At 42.1% G+C, this 18,054-nt stretch overlaps 1 protein-coding gene across 3 annotated transcripts in view; it reads left to right on the top strand.

Moving 5' to 3' along the window:
• Positions 1–18,054, top strand: part of LOC132379976 (endonuclease V-like) — a 160,367-nt gene that overhangs the window by 118,868 nt on the left and 23,445 nt on the right. For all 3 annotated transcript variants that reach the window (XM_059948401.1, XM_059948394.1, XM_059948395.1), the window contains one exon: positions 8,089–8,177. In XM_059948401.1, coding sequence (XP_059804384.1) covers positions 8,089–8,139 — 51 coding nt within the window. In that variant the 3' untranslated portion in view covers positions 8,140–8,177. The remainder of the gene's footprint in view (positions 1–8,088; positions 8,178–18,054) is intronic.

Here is an 18,054-nt window from a genome sequence, read left to right as displayed (position 1 = left end):
GTGTTTTGCTAAACTGCAGGCAGCAGTATGGGTAAATAAGCTAGTAACAAGGTATGTGGGATACTTGCCTTTAATTTCCAGAGCATAGAATAGAATAAGTTTTAAAGATTAAACATTGGAACACACAGAGAAATGGCTCGGCTGCCTCAACGACCATCACAGAAACAAGGAGGTTATAGTAACTTTATGAAGTACTGATCAGGCCACAGTTTGAGAGTGATAGCCATTTCTGGTTGCCACACCAATAGACTGGACATGATGGCGGTGAACAGGGTGCTGAGAAGGATCACCAGGGTGTTGCCTGGGAAGAGTGTTGCAGTTATGAGGAGTAGGTTGGTTTGTTTTTCTTGTAGTAATGCAGGCTGAGTGGAAACTTAACAAAGATTTCCCTTCCTCTCCCCTCTTCTTCTATTTTCCTGCTCTGGCCTTTTACCTCTTCTCACCTGCTTATTATCTCCCCGGGTCCCCTCCTCCTTTCCATTCTCTTATGGTCCGCTCTCCTCTCCTATCGGATTCCGTTTACTTCAGCTTTTATCTTTCCCACCCACGTGGCTTCACCTATCACCTTCCAGCTAACCTCCTGTCCCTCCCTCTACCTTTTTACCCTGGCATCTCCCCCCCGTCCTCTTCAGTCCTGATGAAGGGTCTGGGCCTGAAACATCAACTGTTTATTCACTTCCATAGGTGCTGCCTCACCTGCTGAGTTTTGTGTGTGTTGCTTTAGACTTCCAGCCTCTGCAGACTTCCTCGTGTTTAAAGGTACACAATGGTTAGAGGCACTCGTAGCATTGTTTGTATGAGAGGAAATGGAAGGAAAAATTAAAGAGAGTTACGAGTTCAGTACTAAAGGAGGGTCCCGTTAGAGTTGCTAGGCATGGCGGGGGGGGGGGGGGTGGGGGGAGGAGAAGATCAGCTGAAAAAATGGGCTAAGCTCTTTGTGACTTAGATGTCCACGAATTCCTTGACTTTTTGGAAGTAAAGGATAAAAGAGGAGGGAAACAGAGACAGAAGATCATAGTTGTGGAGAAAAGGAAGTCCTGTTGTCTTTTTTCTCAAGAATATCCTGGTGTAGAGTCCAAGAGTCGCACAGCAAGGAAACAGGTCCTGCCACCCACTTCCTCTGTCAACCAAAAATTTCTCCTAAGCTAGTCCCACTTGCCTGCATTTGGCCCATATCTCTCTAAACCTTTCCTGTCCATGTACCTGTCTAAATGTCTTTTAAATACTTTCTGGTTTCTTCCCCCTTCCTTTCCAGTCTTAATGAAGGGTCTCAGCCCAAAACATCGAATGTATATTCCTCTCCCTAGATGCTGCCTGACATAGATCCTCCATGTGTACTATTTTAAATGCCAGCATCTGCTGAATCTCTTGTGTTTAGCTAAGGCTCCAGTACTTCATTCCTGATGGTAGTAGTGAGAAGGGAGCATGGCCTTGATCATGGATGCTGCTTTCTTGTGGCAGTGCTTTTTGTAGAAGTGCACAGTGAAGGGAGAGGCTTTTCTTGTGATGAACTGGGCTGTATCCACTACCTTTCGTAGGCTTTTCCATTTTTGGGCATTGGTGTTTCCACACCAGGCCATGATGCCACCAGTCAGGTATGCATCTCTAGAAGTTTGTACTAAAGAAACCCTGCAGAATCTCCTGGATTTGAAGCAGATACATGCCGTGGGCCTTTTATACTGTTGCTAAATGATGAAGGAGCCACTCATCATCTGGTTGGATGCCCGCACCAACCTGAGACTTTCACAAGGCATAAGAGGCGTACGTTTTATAAGCAGGCACACTGGAACTGCGTTGATTCACTCCCACACTAACTAGCAGCCTGTAATTCTTATGTGGGCAATAACTAATATCCTGGCTAACTGGCAAACAATGTGGCTTATTCTGAGATGTCTCCTATGGCTATTATATTAAAATTAAAAGACATGTTTGATGTCTACTAGCATTGACCATCAGAAGATTAATTCTCTCTGCAGCCTTTGTGCATTTAGTGTTACGTCTGAAACAGAACCTGTCTGGAGTCATGGACTTCCATTTCCTACGATCACTCCATGATAAGCACACTCTTGCAGAGTGCCCACCGTTGTAACATCAGAGAGACGCAGCTGGTAGAGATAAACAGTCTTTTATTCAGGACACACATAGAGTCATGGGAGAGAGAGACAGAGACCCAACATTTCAGCACATCTTTATATATTAAAGAACAAAGGTAAGAGAACAATTTTTATAGTTACAATGCCCTCATAATGCTTCTTACACTTAGTTTTCAAACCACTTACACATAGTGGTTACAAGTAGTTTTCAAATGCCTGCATCTTTCCCTAACACACCCAAAATGAGTGGTAATTACTGTGGTCTCTGAGTTGCGTTCAGGCAATGGGGTGTTGATTGCATTCATGCATATGCGGACACTTATCAATTGAGCCTATGTCCACACTACACCGGATAAATCCGTAATCGAAGCTTTTTCTCTTCACTTTTACCCTCAGTCCACACTAAAACGGCGTTTTCGTCCCCCAAAACCGGAGCTTTTCAGAAACGCTTTCCAGGGTGGGTATTTTTGAAAACGCTGCTCGGGCAGATCAGTGTGGATGGGGTAACTGGAGAAATCTGAAAACGCTGTCAGACGGCAGTGTACTATTTCATTGTTTTCTTGAATGCAACCTAACAATTTCAGAACAGATGGCAACAAGGCTGAAGCCAGAAGAGTTAGAAATGTACTCACCAAATACTTCGACCCATAAATTACTGAATAAATAAGTATACTGTGCTCACTTTGCCCTTTTTCTGTCCTTGCTCGTATGAAGGTGGATTACCTATTTAGGCAAGTACTTCTCTGACAATAGATGTGTAACAGCCTAATGTAACATTGTATGGAAATACAAGATAACACTGATGCAGATATTAAAACATTTATACATTTAACAAGGTGCTTTATTAATGCAACAGAGTTAGTTAGTTTTTCAAAGTTTGTCATCAGTCGGGTCAATCTGTCTGTGAACTCCCTGTTGGTTGCCTCCATACTCTCCAGTATTTGTTTTTATTTTACTTTTAAGTTCTCCTGTGCGAGAGCCAACAGTTGTCCATCGTTTTAAGTTTTTCTGGTCTGTAACTACACAGACGCGCACTTTTACGGCGAGATTCGACACCAAACATGTCGCTTGTTTTCGGTAGATGTGTCCTGCGCATGCCCAGTAGGAGGAGATTCACCAAAATCTCCGTTTCAATGTGGATACAGATATTTTCAAAAACACATAGTGTGGACGCCTATCGTTTTTATGTGAAACCGGCATTTTCAAAAGTATCCGGTCTAGTGTGGATGTAGCCTGAGTTGTGTTCATGCAAAGAGATGTTGATTGCATTCATGCATATGCAGACACTTATCAATTAAATTATGCGTCTCCTGGTCTCCAATATACTGTTCTGAGCTGCATTTTGAATTCAATCTACAATCCATATTCAGGTCTGAAAATTGGTTGCTGGAGTTAATATTTGCTAAAGAGTCTAGCTCCAGAATACACCCTAACACCCACAATACTCTGTGACCCTCCAACACTCTCAGTCACTGCTTGCTTCGTTCTTAAAAAAACCCGCAAAAATTTTTTGATGTGACTCCTGAACTATAAAATAAGGCTTGATTATCCAGTACTGCTGAGCAATGCCACTAATGTTCTTTGCAAACAAAAATTGTTTCATGTTTAAATGATTTTTAATCTGCATTTGGCAGGGTCCCAGTCATCAACATGCAATATGCAGCCAAGTGGTTTCCTTTCAAGCTGTCTTCACCTCATGCTTACATCTAGTTTTTCACTAAGATTAGAACAGACAAAGAGCTTGAGCTGCCTATGAAATAAATACAGATGGTAAAAATAGTTATAAGCTGTGTTTTCGTAAGCTTGACAGTCAATTAATTTAGTCACCTTGGTGTGTCAGAAAGAGTCAGAATGATTATAGTGCCAAAAGTAAGAAGATTACATTTAATTGGATCACTGTACAACAGTAATTTGATCAAATCCTTTATATGCAGTGTCTGGATCAGAATCAGGTTTATTATCACTGACATATTGCTGTGAAGTTTGTTTTGAAGCAGCAGCAATTGTCATGATGGTGTGGCAGAGCTGACTTGATGGGTTGAATGGCCTCATTCTGCTCCTATGTCTTATGGTTTATGGGCTTATGGGAAGAAGCTGTTCCTAAAACATTGAGTGTGTGTCTTCAGGCTCTACGTTAAACTTGTGTGTTTTAGAGCTTAAAATCTAAATTGTGCTATGAAACAACCATATAACACAGTTTAGGGGAGATGTGTGTTTCAGGAGCAAGTCCTTTGGCCCACAGTGTCTGTTCTGATTATTGTTAGGGCATATTCTGGAGTTAGGCTATATAGAAAATATTAATTTCAACAGTAACCGACCTTCAAATCTGAATATAGAATGTAGATTGAATTTAAAATGCAGCTGGGAACAATGGTTGTCTTGAAGCTGCATTTTGGATTAAATTGTAGACCAGGAAACACCTAATGACTGAAATATGTCTGCATATGCATGAATGCAATCAACACCCATTGCATGAATATGACTCAGAGACGACAGTAATTAACATTCATTTTGGGTGTGTTGGTCAGAAGACCCAGGAACTCGAAAGGAGCATTATGAGGGCATTAGAAGCTATAGAAATTGTCCTGTTACCTTTATCCTTTAACACATAAAAATGCACTTTAATGTTGGATCAGGGAGCCGCTCTCTCTAGTGACTCCAAAGGTTGTCAGCCCATGTGTGTCCCAAATAAAGACGTTTAATTCTACCAGCTGCATCTCTTTGGTGTCTTCATTCACAGTCACAACAAATATGATGCCATGCGAAACTAATCTTATCTGCCTATACATGATCCATATCCTCCACTCCTTTTGATATTCATGGATCTGCCTCAATGCCTCATCAGTTCCACTATCTTACTTGCTCTCACCACCTCTCTGAACAGCCCTTTCCGGACACCACTACGTTCTGTGTAAAAAAAACCTTATCTTGCACACCTCCTTTAAACTGACCCCTCTCACCTTAAAACTGTGCCGTCAAGTATCTGACACATCTACCCTGGGACAGAGACCCTATCTATGCCTCTCAAAGTTTTATATACTTCTCGCAGGTCTCCCTCAGCCTTCAGTACTCCAAAGAAATCAAAACATGTTGTTCAACATCTCAGAGCTAAATCACCTTTGGATGGACACTACCTGATCATTTTGGTGCAGAGTTGGTGGGTGGGGAACAGCGTTAAACAGCACACGTGAACAAACCTTTTCCTTTAACTGTTTTCATGGTAACAAGTGCACCACTGTAACTCCAGTTGTAACCAGAATTACAGATGCATTGATTGAAATACCATTTTATCTGCAGTACATAAAAAGCAAAGTGTAGCACCTGCTTAGTTACGTGAAGCCATGAGAGCAGGTGGTGGATGGTCGTACGAGGAGCTGGTGCATATCCCAAGTCCTGGTTATGCAACCACTGACACCAGGCAGACAATCTCTGAAGAGTATTGATAATGGCTGGGGTCACCCGTCTTGTAAAGATACTGCCCAGAAGAAGGCAATGGCAAACCACTTCTGTAGAAAATTTGCCAAGAACAGTCATGGTCATGAAAAGACCATGATTACTTATGATGTACAACACGGCACACAGTGATGACGTGGCCGCTCTAAAAAAAACTGTTTAGAACCCACTTGGATTATTGTAAACCGCTTCTGTAGAAAAATTTGCGAAGAACATCATGGTGACGGAGACCATAATTGCCCACGTGATATGACACGGCACATAATGATGATGATGACATAAAAGGGTCATCTGAGAATCTATGTGTCAGCAGAGTGATTAAAGATTAGCTTCATTTGTTACACATACATTGAAACATTCTGTGAGAAGTATCATTTGCATCAAAGACCAAAACAGTCCAACGATGTGTTGGGGACAGCCTACAAGTGCCACCATGCTTCCAGTGCCAACATAGCATGCTCACATCACCCTATCCCTAACCCCTATGATTTTGGAATGTGGGGCACGACAGAGCACCTGAGAGAAGCCCATGCTTACAGACAGAAGTTCAAAGTAGATTTGTTATCAAAATTTGTATACTTATACAACCTTGAGATTTGTCTTCTTACAGGCAGCCTCAAAGCAAAGAAACCTAATAGAACCTATTTTTAAAAAAAGACCGTCAAGCACCCACTGTACAGTGGGAGAAAAACAAATCGCGCAAAAGATAAGTGCAAGCAAATAGTGTTCTGAACTGAAGTCCTCAGAGTCTGTCCATAAACCCTTAGTTCAGTGCTGAGAGGAACAGTGCGCTGAACTGACCTGACCCACATCTCGGGCCCTAACACCCTGACCTTCTCAATCTGGCCTGATGCTCAAATTGTCGCCTAGGCACAGGGTTCAGTCACTTGTTAGGCAATATTCTGCAGTGATGGAATTATATGAATATAGCAGATATTAATTCAAAAGCTGGTGCCTGCGTAAACACTCCTTCAGTCAACATCTTCTGAATAGATCATGAAGCCATATATTTCACTTCTTTTATGGTTTTTGTTTTTCATCTTGAATTTGATTCTGGAACAGTTGGTGCCTCTGATTTGCAGTTTGCTGTGCAGTCTCTGAGGGGATTCCAGGAGGCAGAGGCAGCGTGTGTGAACCTCATGGTGAGAAGGCTGTGGGGCAAAGCTGATGTTCGACTCCATTTCGCTGATGAAAGCTTCCATTGTACACTGATTAAAGCGACGAGAGAGATTGAAGCATTGAGGCAAATGTAGAAGGTGATTACCAGTTGCCTGCCTTTTTACTGCTGGGGAATCGCTCTGCTGCCGGAGAGGGAAAGGCCTGCCGCTATGCCCGGAGAATGCCCAGGGTTTTTTGCATTTTGGATATTGAATTGGACTATAGCTTTTTCTCTCAGTCTTATAGTTTTTTTTAATATTGTATGTTCTTCACCGGATCTTTCTCAATTTTTGTTTGCGGGGGAGGGGGAATATGGAGGTCAATATGCCTGTTCTGTTTTTTGTTTGTTTTTTTGTACAGGGAGGAGGGATTTGGGATGGGTGGGGGGGGGGGGATTGATGACCGTGCTGCCATTGGTTTTGTGGCTATCTGGAGAAGAAGCATTTCAGAGTTGTGTACTTTGATAATAAATGAACCTTTGAATCTTTGAAACAAGAACCAGTTTTCAGTCCTTAATGTAAATTGCAAGCAGTAATCAGTTTGAAGTGAAAAGGACTGCTTTGCAAACAAACAGCACTGTCGACAGAGCAGAAGCTGCTGCCCCTCAGCAGGGGACTGCTCCAGAGATGTGTGGTGCAAAGTGAAGTGACATGAGACATTCCCATCTGCATCAACGAAATGCAAGACAGTGGGGTTATTCTAATTGGTCTTCATCAAACCAGGCAATTATGGGTGAAGTTAAATTGCACTATTGTGATAGCAACACATCCTTTCTGAGATATGGGTCCCAAAACTGTTGACAGTACTCCAGCTGTGGCCTGAAGAGCAGAATTAAGTAATTTGGCCCATGGAGTCTGCTCTGCTATTTTGTCAATGGCTCATCCATTTCCCTGCCAACCCCATTCTCCTGCCTACTCCCTGTAACCTCTCGCGCCCTAATCAGTCAGGAATCTGTTAACCTGTGCCTTAAATAAGCTGGTCTCCACAGCCACCTGTGGCAACAAATTCCACAGATACACCAGCCTCTGGTGAAAGAAATTCCTCCTCATCTCCATTGCAAATAGACATCTGCGTGAATTACTTTGTCCCAGCAAAGATGTTTGAACATTCAGAAGTGTCACCCACTGTATACACGTTACTGGAAGGAAGCATTGTCAACCCAAAATGTTGGAGCAAACGATGTCATTGTACCGATTGAAATTGTATTGAATCACCTGCTGTTCCCTCTGATCTTCGCAGTATTAAAATCTGATATATTGACATTGTGGGACTTTGCAGAGAGGGTTTCCAGGAGAATGCCTGCTTATCACGATAAATAACGACCCTCATATCACCAGCCTCAGTGTCTCTGGGGTGCTCACAACTTTTCTTGTTTCCATTTCAGGCTGACATAAGGTCCAGAGAATATATCCGCAAAAATGTTAACGCATCCTGACAGTCGGATACACAGTGGTCAGACGTTAATCTTGCAAGGTAGGTCCGACATGATGAGTGACTGGTGGGATTTACATTGAAATCTGGTCCCAGAATGGACTGCCATCATCGCATTATGTGAGCAAGTGAGGTTAACCATGTGTAATGCTGCAGAAAGCACTGGATTATGATGCAGTCAGCAGGAAAAGGATGAAGTAATACAATTAGTTAAAGTGCTTTAAATAAAAGCAACTCTATCAATTCTGGAGAAAGGCAGTTTACTTACACGCCACAGGAGCATAGCGGTTAGCATAACGCTATTACAGCTCGGGGCATTGGAGTCTGGAGTTCAATTCTGACACCATCAGTAAGGTGTTTACACACCCTCCTCTTGAAACGCATGGGACCTGGGCTTCCTCCCACATTCCAAAGATGTACCGGTTAGTAGGTTCACTAGTCATTGTAAATTGTCCTGCGGTTAGGCTAGGGTTAAACAGATGGGTTGCTGGGTAGTGTGGCTCGTTGGGCAGGAAGAGTCTGTTCCACGCTACATCTCCAAACAGAACTGAACGAACAAACAAACAGTTTCGCCTGTGGTGACGTTTGGGAGCTCAGTGGGAAGGAAGTTGGGCGGGAGGTGTGAAAAAGAGGGAGTGAGCAGTAGGAGGAAAGCAGGTGGAACTGAAATGGTGGGGTGGAGTAATTGTCAAACCGTAAACAAACTGCAACGTGCGTCGGCCAAGGGAAAGCCTGCAGAAAAGAAAGACCAGTCAACTGTGGGCCAGCTCAGGTTATCGTGAACTGCAAGAGCTATGAGCATCAAGCCAGTGAGGCTGATTAAAGAGGTTCAGAGGTCAAAGTGCATTTATTATCTAACTATGTATAACTATATACAACCTTCAGATTCATTTCCATACAGGCAGCCACAAAATAAAGAAACCCAATAGAACCCATTAAAAAATGCTGTCTAACACCCTGCAGGGAAAAAACAAATCAAAGAAACAATAAAAGTAAGCAAGTAATTTTTTTTATTATTTATAAAAAATAATGAAACTTTTAAACATTAAAAATAATAACTTTAATAAGTTTATTAAGCTTATTTTAATCATCGTGGGGCTGTTGCTGCAACTGTGAGCTTACTGGAGGCTGGAGGCCTTGAGGCTGCCTTTCCTGAGGTTGGACTGCTGAGCGTGTCAGTCAAGATCACGATTTAAAGGAGGGAAAGCGGCTCTCCGTGTGACCATGTGGATTTCCTCCAGGTGTTCTGGTTTTCTCCCACATTCCAAAGATGTACGGTTAAGGTTGGTGAGTGGCGGGCATGCTGTGTTGGCACTGGAAGCATGGCACACCTCAGCACATCACATTGCAGCAATGCTTTTCACTGTACGTTTCAATGATTTGACGTACATGTGATAAGTAAAGATAATCTCTAGTCTCAAGTTTATTTGTACGATACACCCGATGATGTGCTGGGGGCAGCCCAAGCATCACCATACATTCCAGCGCCAACGTAGTGTGCCCACCACACTCAGCCGAACAACACAGAACACAACAAAACAAACACAGCAAGCAACAAAATGGGAACAGCCAAACTCCCTCCCTCCTGGGCACATACACAGTCCTCCTACTTGCTGACTGCATCAGCGCATCCTTAGGTTGTGCTGGTTGTTAACGCAAACAACACATTTCACTGTATGTTTGAATGTACATGTGATAAATGAATCTGAAACTAAATCGTGATATTTGGAATAGGGGGCACTGTCTGTGAGATATCACCTGAGGGGCTAACTTTGATGTAGTCAACTTGTAAACAAAGCAATAGCAGAATAAAGTGTTACAAAGAAAGTGCAGTGCAGGCAGACAATAAGGTACAAGTCCATGACGAGCAAAGACTGTGGAATAATTGTTGGTGGTGGTTTGAGTTTCTCAGAAACTGCTGATTTCTTGAGATTTTCTTGCACAACAGTCTCTAGAGTTTATAGAGAATGGTGCGAGAAACAAAAAAACACCCATCAAGTGACGGTTCTGTGAGCGAAAATGCCTTGTTAATGAGCGAGGTCAGAGGAGAATGGCCAGACTGGTTCAAGCTGACAGAAAGGCAACAGTAACTCAAGTAATCACACACTCAGCAGTGGTGTGCAGAAGAACATCTCTGTATGCACAACACATCGAAATTTGAAGTGAATGGGCTACAGCAGCAGATCATCGCAAACGTACACTCAGTGCCCACCTTATTAGGTACAGCAGGTACCTAGTAAAGCGGACCCCGAATATATACTTTGTGTTCCTTCACTATCATGGAGCACTACAGCCCAACTCATTCATACCAATCAAGACGCACATCTGCCCATGTTTAGCTCACTTCCATCCAAATCTTTCTTATCCATGCCCTCATCCAAATATCTTAAATGATTCCATTGTACCTGCTTCTACCACTTCCTTTGGAATTTGGTTTGAAATGCATACCACCTTCTGGGTGAAAAAGTTGTCCCTCAGGTTCTTTTTAAATCTCTCTAATTACGGTGAGCATCCAGTCTATCTCTGGCCCTTTTCACTTCTCTAGATTGCAATCCTGTATTTCTCTAACAATGATGCGGTCCAGCAAGTGAACTGCAATACTTCAAAGTGGCTAACCGTCCTATTAAAGATTAGCTTTATTTGCCACATGTACATTGGGTGACGGGGTGGAGATACACCTCTACCAAAGGAGATGTAAGGCGCTCCTTCACTCCGCTGATCTGCAGGTCAATCTTGGGCAAGGTGTAGCCTGGCTTAGCCCCCACTCTCCCTGTTCAGGGTCACATGAAGCTATGGGAGCAGGTGGTGGACGGTCGTATGAGCAGCTGGTGCATCTCACAAGTCCAGGTTAGGTGACCACTGACACCAGGCAGACAATCTCTGGAGAGTATTGATAGTGCCAGGGGTCACCTGTCTTGTAAAGACACTGCCCAGAAGAAGGCAATGGCAAACTATTTCTTTTGAAAAATTTGCCAGTAACAATCATGATCATGAAAAGATCCTGATCAACTACATCATACAACATGGCACAAAATGAACGAACATCAAAACATTGAAACATACAGTGAAATGCATCATTTGCATCAATGACCAACAAAGCCCGAAGGTATGCCAGGCCAGCCCTTGTGACATCATACTTCTGGCGCCAACGTAGAAAATCACCAGACCTAGCCCGTACGTCTTTGGCATGTGGGAGGAATGTGGAGCACCCGGAGGAAACCCACATGGTCACGAGGAGAGCGTGAAAATTCCTGCTGGAATGCAATCCCGATCGCTGATCACTGGCACTATAACAGTGTTACGCTAACTGCTAAACTGCACAGTGATTCAAAAGCATCTGGATGAGTACCCAAAGCTCAAGACTTGGTTCAGAGATGGGCCGTGAATGCTGACATTACCACAGGTATCCACTCAATGAGAGTGAAGCTAAAACAAATAATACTGGGTGAATACTTCGGTGTTCTCCACTGCCACAAAATACGTTCAGGGTCCACTTTATTAAGGACCTAATAAAGTGGACCTATATATAGGGACCTATAAAGTGGCCACTGAGTGTATGTCTTATGGCTGTTGAATGGTACAGGGAAAAGGCAAGATAATAAATCAGCCATGATCGAATGGTGGACAAGGCTGATTGGCCTAAATCTGCTCCTTTTGCTTATGGTCGTGTTAGACATTGCAGCTGGATAGAATTTCAAAAAGAAAAGAATTTAATTTCCTTTAGGTTTAGGAAGATGAAACTCAGGGTTGCATACTGCAAACACTAATAATAATTACTGTCCATTACGTCACTGGCATTTAGGACGGCATTGAGGTCCTCCATCCCTGCCAGTGTTCATAGCGTCAGTAGCTTCCTCTCGGTTTTCACGACTGTCAATCAGACAAGTTCCGGGTGGAGACTCAGGAATAGCGTTGCACTCAGGTGTAGAAGGATTCTTCACTGCTGTTTTCCCTCACAACCGGTCAGGGTTGTTAGCCCTGAGCTGAACGCCTAAACCTGGAGGACCGATGGACCATTCTTAGTTCAGCCTCTACCCTTTGACCTGTTTGGCATTGGTGACTCTAACAAGAACTAAAGCAAAACGCCCTGACTCCAGCCAGCATAGTTCACCAGATCATCGAGGCGTGCACCAAACCAACAACAAGGTTGTGGTCCTCTTGAAGGTTACTGCATGCATACTTTGATAATAAGTATGGTTTGAATCTTTGAAAAAAAAATAAAACATACTCAAAACAGGAAGGGAAAATAAATGTATAGAAGTTACTTTAAAATAATTTATTAAATATATAAAATGGTTAAAAAATTAAAATGAACAATTCAGCTATTTTAGCCAATAATCTCTGACTACTATCATAATGAAATCATAGATACACAGTGGATCAATATGTTGGTTGCTTCGATGACAGGAAAAGAGAAATCACCAACATTAAACCACCCACGTGCGGAACACACACTGCTGGCACTATATGGGGAAAAGTATGAAATAAACAAAATCAAAGATCCAATTCAATAACAAAAGGAATATCTCTGATATGAAGAGTGATCGTAGAACTCGCTAGAGGATTTTTGTTGCATACTTTATGGTGTGTTTTGTCCTTTCATACAATGCAGAGTAGCTACTAGTGTTGGATATTGTTTGTGAGCAGTTTGTGAAGGTTATAAGCAGCGGAGGCACAAGGACATATTAACATGGAGCTCATCTGGTCATTGTAATCCCAGCACAATAGCTTCTGTTTCCAACCACCCCCAAGCTCTCTGCTGCCTACTTCTCTTTTCGTTTTAAGAATACACGAAATAGGAGCTGATGTTGGCCACATAGAGTTAAGGTGTAATACAATACGGCAACAGGACCTTCAGCCCAACTTGTCTGTGCCAACCAAGATGTCCATCTAAGCTAACGCTATTTGCCTAGTTTTAACCCATACCTCTCGGAAAGTCTATCCCACGCAAATTGTTGTATAAGTGTCTGATTTATTTGTCAACATTTCTGTCCGGTGAATTTGTATGTTCTCCCCATGACCGTATGGGAGTCCATAGATGTATTGGTTGGTAGGTTAATTGGTCATTGTAAATCATCCCCTGATAAGGCTAGGGTTAAATCAGGGGTTGGTGGGCAGCACGGCTCGAAGGGCCGAGAGGGCCTACTCCTCACTGTATCTCAATAAATAATTAATAAATAAACTATTCCACTTCCCTCTTTTTCAATCCAGCAATAATGTCTCCCTTTCTTTGACAGCATCAAATACTGAATAATACCCAAGTATTTACTTTTCAACTCAACTGGAGAGACCTTTGTTTGCCTTCCATAATTCTATTTAATGCTGGAATGGTTTCCTCAATTAATCGTGACCAAACACAATAGCATGGAACAAAAAGGAACAGTGAACCAGCTGAGTCTAACACTTAACAACTGGACGATGAGAACTGGTTTCTGTCAAATCTGCGATAACTCTGTATTGATTATCTCTTCCTTGTGTCCCATTGCGTTTACTCTCATTCACAAGATCATGCATTTTGTGATCTTGGCTTTGACTGGATCTCCCTGCACTTTCCCAACACCCTGCACTTCCTTCAGGTTCAGGCTTGGCAGCATCTGTGAAGGGGAAATAGAAAATAGAATTACCATTTCAGGTAAGCGAGTGTCCGTGAGAATTGGAAAAGCGAGGAAACGTAAATTGGAAAGTTGCAGACAAAGGAAGTAGGGGTGTCTGTTATAGGATGGACACCCAGGTTGGCCAGGTGACACGGTTGCTTTTGGTTCTATCCCTTTGATCAGAACTAACAAGTGTGATGGAGCATAGAGGGAGAGACAGGAGTCAGTACAGAGGGAAACAGCAATGTTAATTTGGGACTAGGGGATGCAGAATACTACAATTGCTAAAATAAATGAGAATGCTTGAATACTCAGCAGATCGTGCAGCGTCAATGGAGAGCGAAAAACTGAGAGAATGTTACAAGTGGAGAACCTTACTACAAAACTGGCCAGTAAGGTCTGGGTTAATTGAAACAGTTGAATTCAGTAGTTCTGATGCAAGCAGAAAAATAAGGAGCAGATCACTAAAAGGTGCTTCCATGCAGAACTTCTGTGTAGCTGCAGAATACACCCAGTACACCTGCACATCATACCACAGGTCTCAGCCCTGGAAGCATTCACCAGCCTTCACTAAAAAGGCATTTGGTCTTGACTTAATTTAATTAATATTTATTGATGAATTTACATAAGTCAATGTCGTCAATAGTTCAGTAGTTCCATTTAATATCAGGGAGTCTGTACAATATACAGCCAGAAATCCTTGCTCTTTGCGGACATCCGTGAAAACAGATGAGTGCCCCAAAGAAATACAGTAAAAAATGTTAAAACCTCCCCCCTCCCATGCATAAGCAGCAGCAAGCATCAACAATCTCTGAAGAGTATTGGCAATGGCAGGGATCACCTGTCTTTTCTTTAATAATTTTTTTTATTGAATTTTCAAATGGTTACAGAAGGAAAAAAATTATCAACCCTTCCCCCCTCCTCCTAACATATCCCTGTAGAAAGAGAAAAAAAGATTAAAAAAAGAAAGAAAGAATGCCTGGATATCAGAAGATCCCCACATGCTCCGCGGAGTTCATAATAGTTTTAGTATATATATTTATTTCTTTCCCCAAGTAACCAATAATTTTATCTTCGGAGCACCTATATATTTAATCCTATCTTTTGTAAATAGGGGGAACCAAATTTTCAGAAATATTTCATATTTATCTCTTAAATTATAAGTAATTTTTTCAAATGGAATGCAGCTAAAAGCTGTATCTATTTTCATTTTCTTAATGTATGTTAAAATTCTTCTTCTTTTCACCGGTCCATTAAGCCCATTAACATTAAAACTTTAAAAATTCAGTAAATTAGTCATTATTTTTAACAGGGTTACTCCACTCTGTAGTAATACCTAACTTTTCAACTTTCGTAGTACCTTGGGGAATCTTTTTAAAATTCTCTGTGTTGCTATGTGTCTTGTCTCCCCCCCCCCCCACCCCGATTGTCCAGGCAAAGAAAGAAAGATTAAAGAAAAGTAGATTATAAAGAAAAAAATTCATGGCAATCGCCATGATTACACACGTGAATCCCGTAGCAATTGATCCGAAGTTCCCCCAGCTCCCCCGTAACATAAAAAAGTATATATAAGAGAAGAAAACATAATATCACTACTCTTGATTAATATTTCTCAAATTTTTACCTTTCTTCCCCTGTATCATATAATTAAGAATATATATTACAACATCGGTTGCGTGGGGAGGGGAGACTTGCAGCTTGGGCACCTGCCGGTCTTCCACAAAAAAAAACCTGGCCCAGGCTTGCGCCCTGGAAAACTTTGCAAGGCACAAATCCATGGCCTATCAAGACTAACGGAGGCCTACACAGATTGCAAAAGACGGAGGGTTTATGCTGTCTTAGAAAAAGCCTTCAATCTGGAGTATTTTGTCGGGCTCTGAGTGCCACGCTTCAGGAAGGATTTGAAGACTTTGGCAAGACCACAATAGATTTACCAGAGTAGTTTAAGGAGGAGGAATTACAGTTACTTAGTTCAAAGCTTTCTTAGAACTGAGAAGGGCTGAGGGATATGACAGAGGTGTTGCAAATCCTGTAGTGCAGATTAAATATGGAGAAGTTCTTTCGAAGCACTGAAAGGTCAGTAACCCAAAGGGACAGATGGTTGGCAAGATAAACAGTGACACAAAGAAAAATATTCTTGTTCTTACATTGCATTGAGTAGCTGGGATTTGGAATACATTGCTTTACAGATACAGATTTAATAGTGGTCTTCAAAAGGTGTACACTCAGTGGCTGCTTTACGAGGTACCTTCCCTACCTAAAAAAGTGGCCACTGAGTGTATGTTAGTCGTCTTCAGCTGCAAAAACCTATCCTCTTCAAGGTTCAACATGTTGTGCATTCAAAGATGCTCCTGCACACCACTGTTGTAGCATATGGTTATTTGAATTACAGTCGCCTTCCTGTCAGTGTGAACCATCTGGCCATTCTCCTCTGACCTCTCTCATTTTCACCCACAGAACTCCCATGGAGTGTTTTTATTTTGTTTTTTGTTCCATTCTCTCTAAACTCTAGAGCAGGGGTTCTCAATCTTTTTTATGCTCATGAGCCTGACCATTAACTGAGGGGTTCATGAACCCCAGGTTGGAAACCCCTGCTCTGGAGACTGCTGCGTGTGAAAATCCCAGGAGGTCAGCAGTTTCTGAGATATTCAAACCACCCTCTCTGGCATCAGCAATCATTCCACAGCCAAAGTCACTTAGATCACATTTCTTCCCCATTCTAATGTTTGATCTGAACAACAGCTGAAACTCTTGATCATGTCTGCATGCCTTTATGCATTGAGTTGCAGCAAGGTATTTGCATTAATAGGCAGGTGTACAGGTGTACTTAATAAAGTGGCCACTGAGTGTATATTTGCAGAGAAAACGTTGCAAGGAAAGGACGTAGGAGCATGACTAATTTGAAAGAGCTTTTACAGATTCGATGGGCTGAATGGGTTCCTTTGCTGATATTCAATGGTTTTTTTTTTAAGAGGCTGATATAAGACTAAAATCTCCGATCAGTGAAGTTGGCACTGTTCCATTGTTGTTTGTTCTTCTGTTGGGATCTAAGTATAGGTTGATGTGCTGCTGTAATATCAACATATTGAATTACCCTTGCATTTGAAAGCATGCAAATCAGTCTTCCTTCAGAGCTCATTAAATAAAAGATTCTTCAAATCATATTGAAGAATAAATATGGAAAAGTTTGGAATGTGTCATCAATTGCTTTGTCATAACTTGAAAATTATTTGCATTTTATCATTCAAATATGTACAGAACTGGCATTGTATGCTGTTGTAAAGGGATATTAATTTACACCAGTATGTCAAAAGTTAGACTATTACAAGATGGTAGACTGTCAACTGAAAGAATCTGTTAGAGGAAGTTTCCACTAAAGATTGATTTGGAGTTGGAATTAGAACTGGTTTACTATTGTCACATGCATTAAGATTCAGTGAGAAGCTTGTCTTGTATACTGTTCATAGAGATCAAATCAAAACCTGAGTGGATGATTGTGTGCCTATGAAAACTTGCTGTATACTCCCAAACCAAAAGCCATGGATGAACTAGGAGGTACATCATTTGCTGAGGGCTAGATCTGTGGCTTTTAAGTCTGGTGAACCAGGTCTGTACAAGAAGACGAGGTATGACTTGTGGAGGGCTATTTCAAGGGAGATAATTCCGAGCGGGTTGGAGGAAACATCGGATGCACACCAACTGACAGGATTTGCAGGATATTACTTCCTACAAAGTGAATCCTAATATCGTGAATGGCAGCAATGCTTCACTACCAGATGAGCTCAACGCCTTCTATGCCTCCTTTGAAAAGGAGAATATATCTACAGCTTTGAAGATCCCTGCTGCACCTGATGACCCTGTGATCTCTGTCTCAGCGGCCAATGTTAGGCTGTCTTTAAGAAAGGTGAACCCTCGCAAGCCAGTAGGACCCAATGGAGTACTGGTAAGGCCCTGAGAAATTGTGCCAACCAACAGGCAGGAACTCAACCTCTTACTGCTGTGGTTGTAAGTCCCCATGTGCTTCAAAAAGGCAACAATTATAACAGTGTGTAAGAAGTGTAGTATAAGCTGCCTTAATGAATATCATTCAGTAGCACTAGCATCTACAGTGATGAAATGCTTTGAGAGGTTGCTCATGGCTGGAATGAACTCCTGCCTCAGAAAGGAACTGGACCCACTACAATTTGCCTATGGCACGATAGGTCTATAGTCAATGCAATCTCAGTGGCTCTTCACATGGCCACCTGGACAATGCAAACACTTATGTCAGGGTGCCATTCATTGACGAGAGCTCAGCATTTAATACAATTATTACCACAGTTCTA

The sequence above is a fragment of the Hypanus sabinus genome, chromosome 23, assembly GCF_030144855.1.
Source record: "Hypanus sabinus isolate sHypSab1 chromosome 23, sHypSab1.hap1, whole genome shotgun sequence".
NCBI classification, from domain to species: Eukaryota; Metazoa; Chordata; class Chondrichthyes; order Myliobatiformes; family Dasyatidae; genus Hypanus; species Hypanus sabinus.
This window is presented reverse-complemented; position numbering and strand designations above follow the sequence as displayed.